The sequence below is a fragment of the Enoplosus armatus genome, chromosome 21 (assembly GCF_043641665.1).
Source record: "Enoplosus armatus isolate fEnoArm2 chromosome 21, fEnoArm2.hap1, whole genome shotgun sequence".
Taxonomy (NCBI): Eukaryota; Metazoa; Chordata; class Actinopteri; order Centrarchiformes; family Enoplosidae; genus Enoplosus; species Enoplosus armatus.
Genome location: NC_092200.1, coordinates 6916736 through 6927673, shown reverse-complemented (window position 1 = coordinate 6927673; position 10938 = coordinate 6916736). Strand labels below are relative to the sequence as shown.

Below are 10938 nucleotides of genomic sequence, written 5' to 3'. Positions count from 1 at the left end.
GTTCTCTGGGCCACAGACCTTCACTACTGAGAACAACCTGAAAAGATACGGGAGGGTTTTTTAAATATTTTAACCATGAAGCGCGGACTCGGCGGACTGCCACTTCTTCACTTTTTAATAACTGTTCCTCTCATCAGTGGATCACCTTTCCAACATAGCATGTTCCAGGGCAACGCGTATTCTGGCACCGACACACGTCAGAGAAATAAGTGAGTAATAGATGCCTTTAGTTTATATCATGTTTGCGTGTTGATGAAAAGCTAATTGATTAGATGGCGCATTTATTCTCTTCTGTGCGTAAATTTAAGCATTCGGTCACTCGTGGGAAAGTGAGAGTGTTTAACCGGCGGTTTTCTGCAGGAACTGGTGCGCCTACGTGGTGCACAAGAACGTGAGCTGTGCCGTCGTGGGAGGCACGGAGAGTTTCGTGCAGCCGGAGGTTCTACCGTGTCCGCCGGAGCTGCCAAACTGTGCGCAACAAGTGATGTAAGTTCCCAGAAGTCCAGGATACTGGGTGGAGGGCGGATATTCTTTGCTTTTGTTAGTATTTTTAACAACATGAGGCAATACTGTTGTTTCATACAGTATGGATTGATGCACTGGCAAAAAATGACTGATATTACTGAGCATATCTTCGGCTTGGTCAGTTGTGCATCTGAGGTAGTGAGTTTAGGAGCTATTGTCTACTTTATTTTGTTTTTGTAGTCTTGTTGGGTATCAAGTTCCCATTCGTTCTATGATCTTTACAGTTGTGTTGTCATATTGTGCTTGTAATTTGTATCGTAGTTTAAGGCCAAAACTAACAAAGCTTTCAGGATTAAAACCTCAAACACATTTTTTTGTGTACTAGTGTATCTGCATCATTATTTCATAATTACAGCGCACTTCTTTGTCTTGCCTTTGGTGTTTCTTTTCTTGGAATGAATGGCTCTTAATAGTGACTAATATAAATGAGAAGAATCTTAAAAGCCTGACTTACAAAGCAAAAAGCCTGATTATTCAGGCATCTGTGTTGAATCTTCATGAATGGCAAACATGGACCCACTTTACTCTGACTTTGCCTTTGTTTTGCTTCAGAGTTCACTGAGCAACAAACACATGAGAGAGATGCAGTTAATCATCAGGTGGCAGGGCCATGTGGGCCGACAGTGTCCTCATGAGTGGAAGTGGTGGAAAGTCTTCAGCTGCTTCCTGCCAACTCGTGATTAATTAATTGTTTATTTAGTCTTGGTTGTCAACAAATAGATTTTATTGTGCTGTGATTCCAGATTTACATTGTATTGTATGTAGAGTTGCACCAAGTCCTATATTGAGCATTTCTATTATACTATCACACTATAAACCATACCATTGTACAGCATGGGTGGATTTTTAGAAAACGGACTGTATTAATGCCTTCATTTGTTAAATGCTTCCAGATATCAGACACACTTTAGGCCCATGTATAAGATTGCATACAAGACTGTCACAGAGCTGCAGTGGAGGTGCTGCCCGGGGTACCAGGGCCACGACTGCAGGGAGGTGAAAGACTTAAAGCTTCTCCAAGTGGAGCGTTTGCCTCAAGCTCCCTCTGCCTTTGGACATATTCCAGTCCAACAAGGTGAAAGACATGTTTATATCTAATGAAATCTAGCATGAAAATATGTGAAACAAAGTTGAACAAGTACGTAACTGCTGGTAAAATGTCAGAATAAAAGCATTCAAATTCCGGTTTCCCAACCCTCTCTCTGTTATTTGTAACTATAGCTCCAGGACAGCGAACAGAAGGCCAGAGGAACCACCCATGGGGAGGGGAGGGGCAGTTTGGAGGTCAGACAGGTCACAGGCCACTGAGGGGTTATGGAGGATCTCAAAGTGCACAACACCTGGAGGAGGAGGTGCAACGACTGTCCCAGATGGTCCTCGACATGCAGGCAAGAATGACAGACATGTCCTCCAATCTGAGACTGGATTTCCAAGAGGATGCCAGTAAAATGCTGGTTACGCTCCTGAATGACTTCAGACAGCCTGCCAGTGCAAGAGGCGCAGAGACCCAAACCATTCAGGTGCAGGACCTGTCTTTTGAGCATGAGACAACTAAGATGGACGAGGTCATGACCAAGATCAGCCAGGTCACAGGCGATCTGGAGTCCAAGAGCAATACCCTGGATGACCTGCAGGGCCGCGTCAACCGTCACGACGGACAAATTCATCTGCTAATGGAGGCTGTCCAGAACCAGCTGTCCATAACCCCCCCAGCTCCCCCAGCCAGTGACGCAGACCTGCGTGCCTACCTGGACGAGAAGATCCGCGCTGTGAGAGAAGAGTTCATGGAGGGCATGGACATCAAACTAGCAGACTTGAAGAACTCGTGCGATTATAAAATCCTATCAGTTCGGGAGCAGTGTGAGGGACAAGAAGCTAACTACCTCAGCCTGGCCGAGCTCATGGACTCAAAAGAGACTGACCTCCGCAACGAGATCCAAGACCTTAAGACCAAGCTGGTTGATCCAGGAAAGGTAGACACCCGGGTATCTGACTCCGTTCTGGCTCAAGTGGAGAACCTTGAGGTCCGTCTGAACTCATCTGAGAAGACTTTAGCAGCCCAGTGCCGCTCTGTGGAGGAGAAGCTGAAGAAAGAACGGGCAGAGGTCATCAAAGACCTGAGGGAGAGTCTGGAGGGCAAGCTGTCCTCCATGGAGGACAGACTCATCACCTTGTTGGTAGATACAAGCACAAACTCCCCATCTGGTGGTCAGCCAGAGAGTCAGGGTGCGCTGCAGAGGGACATTAACTCTCTAAAGGGCTCTGTTCAAACTCTGGAGGATAGATTCGATGTTTTGGACCAGCTGTGCTCAAAGGAGTGCAAGGCTAATTTGACTGTTGTAGAAAACATTCAGCAAGACTTTCAGAGCTTCAGAACTGCTGTAGATGCCATGGAAACAAGTCTAAAAGCCCAGATAAATGGCCTTGGAGCCATGGAGGGGCAACTCCTTAACTACAGCACGAACATTGAGAACGTACACGGCGAGTTGAGCTCCCTGAAAGGGCGTGTGGGCGGGTTGGAAAACTCGCTATCAGATGTAGTCCACCAGCAGTCTCAGACCTTACATAGTCTCAACTCTACCTGGGGTCAAGTTAAAACAGGGGCTGAGCAGGAGGTCAAGGACCTTTTGGAGCTCCACAGGGCTCAGCATCATGAACTGAGAAACCGCCTGGACGATCTGGGCAGGGAGGTGAAAGCGGAGGCCTACCGCTGCAGGGAACAAACAGAAGATATCGGGAAGGAGATTGCCCACATGGACAGCCGCGTTGTTAATGTGGAGAGTTTATGCGGCAAGCTGGATCCTATCTCTGGTAGCCTCCAGAGGATCAAAGAAGGTCTGAATAAACACGTCACTGGGTTGTGGACTTGTGTCAACCAGCTGAACAGTACAGTTAGAGCTCATGCCCGAGATATTGGAGGACTGAGGGGAACTTGTCAGAACCTCCACAACCACATCTCTAATGCAGCCACAGACCTGCAGGTGCTAACAAACAGCAATCTTGGGAAGACAGGTAAGCTGCAGGCACTGTAATACAAACATAAGCTGACCCTCTTTATTGCCTTTATGTGTGATTGATTACACTCTTGCTCAAGTCAAGACACTCAAGGCTTTTGCTGCTACAGCCTTACTTGGTCTGGTATGACCACTAGCTTATGATGGCTACTGTTTCTAATGTATAACAGACATTACTGACTCAGTTCACAGACTCCCTGTTTGTGCCACTGCGTTTTCCATCATTCTGTAAACATCACTTGTGGCCACTATTCAGCAAAAGTTACATGGTCTTGCTTTAAACCAAATTTTTATATCAAGCCAAGTCTGATCTATTATCCACAAACGTTTCAATTTTAGAAGCTTGGGATCAATCAAATAGCTGTAATATTTACCAAACTTTTGGATAATTGCTTGGACTGGAGTCCATTTGCGTATCACAGGCCGGCTGTGTTATTGGAGAGGCTGCGATATTGGAGTGTGTTTCAGTGTTTGAGTGAGAGGAAGTTGGATTTTCATTTAACCATGTTCTCAGTTAAACGAGGCCGTACTTATTAAAGGCACATGCTTGATTTTAATAGACCCCACTTGTGTTGAGCAATGCTTTGGCATAAAGAAATATTGCTCACTCTGCTTTTTGTGCATCCAAGTTTGCATTTATATGTGTGTGTGTTTGTCCATAAACTCTACTCGTGTTCGTATAGTTTTTTGGGTATAAAATGTGAGCATCAGGGTGATCTCACCTACTTTAATATCATGTGGCTATTTGTTTATCATTAATGCTGGTTATTATTGCAAGACTTAGCTTTGTTGTTGCAAGCATATTTGAGAGAATAGATTTTCATATCAGTGTATATGTTGCATACTTTTTCTATGAGTCTGCTCATTAATGGTGCCTATGAGACCGAGCTGGACTTCTGACTCGGGCAGTTGTAAATGTGGACTAGGAGCACGCCCATAATGTTTACGAGCCGAGCCTCTTCCTCTGGGACCGGCTAGTTTTCAGTCACTGGTTTATGGGGCAGGTGATGCAGCATATGATCCAGTCTAGAATCTCATGGGAGGAGAGCTGGAATAAAATAGTCCTGGTTCTTGTTCTGGTTCCAGTCCAAGTCAGACCAGAGGCTTTGCATCAAGATATGTTTCCAGTTTTGCTTCTGAGATGCCAGTTTTCTAATTTTTGCCAATCTGTGATGACTGGGGCATGTTGCCACTCCACCCTATGGTGGTTGTCATAATGTGGTATTTAATTCATCATTCTGTCATTGGGAGGTTTTGCAAGTGGGGTCACAATTAGTCATGATTTCCACTCATGCTCAGCAGTGTTACAGGGGCTATTTTGACCACTGGCTCCTTGTTTGTCTTTGCCCTGCTAGCTGCCTCATCCTATTGTCTCCCTCCCTGCTTATCTGAAGAGACTGGAAAATGCTGCTCGGAGGAGTCCATTACAGAGCGATCTGCTCACAGCTTATCAATGATCCACTCACAGAGGCCACTCATGGGCGTCTTTATTTCAGAGCCAAGGGCTTCAGTGTGTTTAGATTAGGTGCTACTGGATCACTCCCTTTCCTCACACCCTCTTCAGTGCTTTATTTTGCTCCTGTCTCTTCAATTCCATCTGCAGTTATCTCACACTTTTTTTTAACTTCCAGTGCTGAATTCCTTTTCTGTTTAAATAAACCGTGTGAACACTCTCAGGGGCCATTTATCAATGTGTTTACCATGATGTCATACTGGTTGTTAACCTTAAATGAGAGGGTCAGGAGAGGGACGTAGAGAGATGCAATATGTCTTTCTCGAAATTATTTTGTTGCTTTCAGTGCAAACTATTCATGACTGTCTCGCTTTAACTTATGGCTTGTTGACACAACATGAAAGAAAGGTTTTGCTTGAAAACCGATTTCTTCATTCAACAGTGGGACACATATTTCCAGTGAATGTGCATTACTGCTACAGCTACAGCATTACTGGAGGTAGTTTGAAACAAATATTGGTACCAGTTTCTAACAAGGCACTATATAAGTTGTTACTAATAGCTTTATTTATGGTTAATCAACCATTTATTAATGCTTTATAGATCAGTTATACTCCATTAAGAGCAGCTTTTGGGTTGCCAGGTTATGAAAAATCTTTCTGGCTACTGTTTATCCTTTTTGTTTGGTAGGAATGCAGTTTTAAATGTTGGTAATCAGTTAATAAATGTTTATAGGTTTCACACTTTCTAATAAGCCATCAAGTCTAGAGTTCCAAGTTGTCACTAAATAGATTTTGGTCCAGATACTCTGCAGGCTTTCTCCAAAAGGTAAGTGGCCCATTTGAGTGTCTACCTGATGAACTAGATAGCTATCTAAAAAGATAAATCAAGTGTCCAGCCAGAGGACGATAAACACCAAAGGGATAAAGGGATTTTCCACAACCTGGCAACCCAAAATTCTTGAAAATCAATGGCTTATAACTGATGTATAAAACATTAGTAAATTATTTAATAACTATGAGTAAAGCCATTAGTTACAACCTTTCATAGAAAGTGACTTATTAGAAAGTTGTTAATACCAGGTCCACCTAATAGCTTTTTGTAAATGTACGTTTCCTAATCCCTTTACTTGTGTTGAAGCACATCCTTCTCATTGTATTTGACAAGGTGGCCTCACCTCACTTAACACGGCAGCGTAGAGTTCTATTATGAGGACGTTCTGAGATGAGAAAGCATGCTTTCCTGCCTCTGACAAGGCGCTGTGGTTAAGCTGGCAGGTCAGTGACCTACCAGAGGGAGGGGGACATGCTCTGGTCAGCGGTCAAACATGATAACCCCATGAACCAAAACAAGATGGGACCTGACAGAAAGCCCTCAAGAACAATAAAGCCTGTGTCGTTTGGTGGCTGCTCACTTTATACCCTGTTATCCGGACAGAGTAGGTGTTACATTGTCTGACGTCTGAGGCTGGATTTATTGGTTCCTAAATCAAAGCCTTGAGAGCCCGCTTTGTTTTGGCTAACAGTGACTCATAAAGTCAACACGCACCAAATTGCTGTGCAGTCATTATTATGTTGCATGTAATGTGCAAAGTGGCCATTCTTGTGACACAAGGGGCCGTTATATGCAGGAACTGAGGGGGCTAAGTGACTAACAAAGCAGGGTGTCCCATGCTGCCTTGGTGGAAGGATACACAGTTGTGGTCGACAGCAGAACCAGCTGCATTTGTTTACAGCTCACCTCTTTCATCATGACAAACACTCTCGCATACATACATGCATGTGCTTTTGTCCTTGTGGCACTGGGTCTGAAATCAGTTTTGAATGCTTCCCATCAAAGACTACTCACATACCTCGCTTTATATGAGGAGCGACACGACTAACAAACGCAGACCAGTGAAACGCATGCACATGTGTGCATACGCAGACCCCCAGTGCTGTTTTACGGTTACACACCGGTTCCTCTCCACATGTTGGGTTTAACAGGCAGACTTTTCTGGCTTCTATACTAAATTAGCCTTTTCCCCGGGGTGAGGGGACAAGCTGTGTGGTGATTGAACATGTGGCCGTGCCTTGGTATGCTGCTGGTATGCCTTTTATGTGCCGGTTTTCCTTTTGGGGCCTGTTGTCTCGTTGTAGACCAGAGGGTAACAGCGACTATGTGCCCCCAGCCAGGAGGCTTGATTTGTTGATAAACTCCAGGGTTCGTCTCAGTGGTGGTTCTCAGGAATGCAGCGGTACATCATGTAGTTCAGAGCTGATCACCGTATGAGGGGAGATGGGGCAATGGTCTGTCATTTTCTCTGTTTATGTCCATAATAACAGGCTCAGATAATCACTCACTGTTTTGCTGTTGCTAGGCGTCAACGCGCGACCATTAATGGCAATATTGCATATACAGCATTTTGCATCAATCATATACTCCTATAATTTCCGTACACCATGCCAGATTGTATCCACTATTTAGAGGGTTATTTAGGGTTACACTTACCTCTTTATATGATAAGGTGTACATATTATTTTGTCCACCCCGTTGTATATGTACACAAGACTGGAATTGATTCTATTATTCTTTCTATTATCATCAATAGGCTTCACAACAGACTCCAGTGAGTTTGAATGGAGGAAACTAGACACTGGAACCGGCACACCTGAATGGAACGCAGCTAAAGTGAAGTCAGCGAGCAAAAACACATAAAAACTGTCGTTTCCCTCTTCTGCTCATAATTGAAAGGTTTTTGACGGGATTTATGTTTCACAGAGTTATAGGAGGGAGGTTGAAGTGTCACTATGAAGCCAGCTGGTTTGTTAACACATCTGACCTCCAAACATCTGGCCTTGCATCTGTCTCTCTCTGACCTGCAGCCTCAGCCCCATCGCTCACTTCCTATCTGTCTTTTTCAGGTGTTCAGGTTTCTGTGGAGGACGCAGGACTTCCCCAGGGTTCAAGTCAGAGCCTTGCAGCAGCGGTGGGTCCCCCGGATGCCTCCCTCCCGCAGCCACCTGTGATAGAGACCGGCGAGGCGGGACCCCCCGGCAAAATGAGTTCATCCAAGTTGCCCAAGGGGACTGATGGCAGCATGTTGCCTGTTCAGGGTTTTGCTGGAGCTCCAGGTGAGACTCACCCACATGTACATGCACTCTGCTCTGCATGTTTCCCAGCATTGTTTCACAAGTCTCATCTTTTTGTTTTATTTCATAGCGTCCCCCCAAGTCAAATCCACTGACGTGGGAAAGTCAAGCACGCTACTCATCTCAGGTAAATACTCCTTTTAATGTTTTTTGTTGTGCTGCATCGTAACTGAGCCTTTCAAGAGCGGCTGAAACGTTTCTTTTGATCAACAGACGTGAACGTGCCCCACAGACCATCACCACACAAACCTGCCGCGGCTCCAGGTCAGAATTTATTCATTAGGTTAGATTAAGGTTCCTGCCTCTGTTAATATAACATCTGTTAGCGTGTGATGTTTCCTCTCCTGTGTTCAGGTGAGACGGTGTCGTTCTCAGCTGGTCTGACTCTCGCGCCGTTCCAGGGAGAGATGGGAATAATTCGATTCGACAAGGTGCTGGTCAACGATGGAGGACACTATGATGCTCACACAGGTAACTGTTACTACAGTCTCTGTGGCCCAAATGATGAAGCGTAGCCCTACATTTTACTCCACAGTTTGTACATTAATTCAGTTTGATTGATTAATCTGTTGGTTATTGTGTCCATTAACTGATTAATTGTTTAGGCTATAAAGTGTATGAACAAATGTGAATAATGATCATCACAATTAACCAGAAACCCAAATTAAAACTAACCACAAGATACTCAATTTAGCTGCGAATCTTCACATCTGAGAAGCTGAAACAATTAATAAATTATTCTGTCGAAACTGACTCTCAGTGAATAATAATAATCGACTGTTGTTGCAGCAATCAATTTGTTAAGTTCTACCAAAAAAAAATATGACACCCGTGCTATTGGTGATCGTGAGATATGTACACTTGACGATGTTGAGGGTAAATGCTAACTTCAGCAAGCTAAGATGCTCACAATGACAAGCAGATGTAATGTTTACCATTGTCAACATCTTAGTCTAGCATGTTGGCATGCTATTTTTTAAGTACAGCTGAGGCTGACCGGAATGTGATTAGTTAAACAAGTATTAAGTCATAAAGATTTAAACAAATAAAAAATTTGACCCGATGATGGCGCTAAGAGAAAATTTAAGGGATCGTCAAAGTGATTTTCAATGCATCTTGAGAACATAAATGTTTGTACCAGATTTCATGGCAATCCATAGAATAGTTGTCAAGAAGTTTTACTACAAACCATAAACGTCAAACTCATGGAGGTCATGGAAGTCAGGTGATCACTATAATCAGACGGATTCATCCTCTGGAGACTGTGAATGTCAAATGGTCGTTAAGATACTTTAGTCTGGGCCAAAGTGGTGGACATGAGAATCATTTTATGTGAGAGGATTGTCTTCAGTGAGAATCTGCGTATTGAGAGCGTCTTCCTGCGTCTTCAGGTATCTTCACAGCTCCCACAGACGGCCGCTACCTGGTGACGGCCGTGCTCACAGCCCAGCGAGGCGAGAGGGTCGAGGCGGTCCTGTCCGTGTCCAATCGCAGCATCCAGAGGTTGGACTCCGCAGGCTTCTTGTCAGGAGCGGCAGCCCCGCCGTCACATGACCGATGTAACTGCAGCAGCTCGACCTCACTGAGCCTGGTTCTGTCTCTGAGGAGAGGAGATCGAGCAGGACTCATCATGACGGCTGGAAAACTCGCCGTCTCGGCCTCCTCTGAGATCCTGTCATCTTTCAGCGCTGTGCTTCTTTACTCCAGCCCAGCAAAACGGTAGCCCCGCACTTCTTAAAGACACCTTATATAAGCCATAAGAGGGGAGTGGTGTTCATTATCGGGGACACACTAAGGCTAATAGTAATATTATCAGAGGAGGGAAAGAAGAAACAAGCAACAAGAAGTGGAAAAATGACAGTCTCTAAATAATAAATGAGATTATTTCTATCATGAGTACTAATATATAGTGTTTACATTGCAATGATTTTAGATTTTTTATTGTAAAGTCTTGTTTATGACTTTGATCTTACAAATACATATTTTGCCTTAATGGGTAATAGTAGTCTGAGTTTCTTCCTTACTTGATATTTAAAGTGTCAATAATTTGCAAAACAAGCTTTGATTGTTCTTTCAAATAGTTTATTATTAAAGCATCATCCAACATAGGACATTTGATGTAACACTTTATTAATACAGTAGTAAATATGTATACAGAGTTGATGTACAGTAGATCTACAGTCTGACACTATAAAAGTGACTTTAAACAAGACAAGAGCTCACATCTCTAACAAACAGACAGCAGATCAAACAGTCATCCAAAACATACTTTGTGCTTACGTTATTAATGTAAACTGGAATACCATAAAGTAATCACAACAATCTACAGAAAACTCTTGAAGCAGCAAGATTCTTCTCTGAAAACTGAAATATGATGACACAAAAACTAAGAAAATACTGTGTGTTCTCGTCACACAAAGTTAATCACTTTCATAGAAAGAATGCATTAAAATTTAATGGTTACCGAGTGTGAAAGAACAAAAACAAAAAGAGGCATAATATTAACATACTGTTGTTTCCACAATGGCAAGATCATCAGCAAAGATTAGATTCAAAATTCATCAAAAATAGATTTCTACTGTAAGTATAACGAACTAAAACTTCATTTTGGAGAATACTTGATACTAAATAGCAGCATCCACAGTTCAGAAAGTGCTTTTCTTTCAAATTGCAGTGATGCAATTATTATTATAAATGACTATGAGCCAAATCGTTTCACTTTTGTTTTCTTCTTAGTGCAAAATCCTTAAGCTTTGGAGCAAACATGTAAGATTTCTACACATGAAATAAGACCGTTGTAGAGTGAATAAGGCCT

The 10938-nt window shown here is 43.3% G+C and overlaps 1 protein-coding gene across 1 annotated transcript; it reads left to right on the top strand.

Annotated features, from left to right (window-relative positions):
- The first annotated feature begins 75 nt into the window (after positions 1 to 75).
- On the top strand, positions 76 to 9846 carry emilin2b (elastin microfibril interfacer 2b). The gene is made up of 9 exons (XM_070928460.1): positions 76 to 209; positions 361 to 486; positions 1419 to 1600; positions 1747 to 3537; positions 7896 to 8105; positions 8194 to 8250; positions 8337 to 8387; positions 8478 to 8594; positions 9515 to 9846. The coding sequence occupies exons 1-9, from the start codon at positions 76 to 78 to the stop codon at positions 9844 to 9846; spliced, it is 3000 nt and encodes a 999-aa protein (XP_070784561.1).
- Positions 9847 to 10938: the final 1092 nt, after the last annotated feature.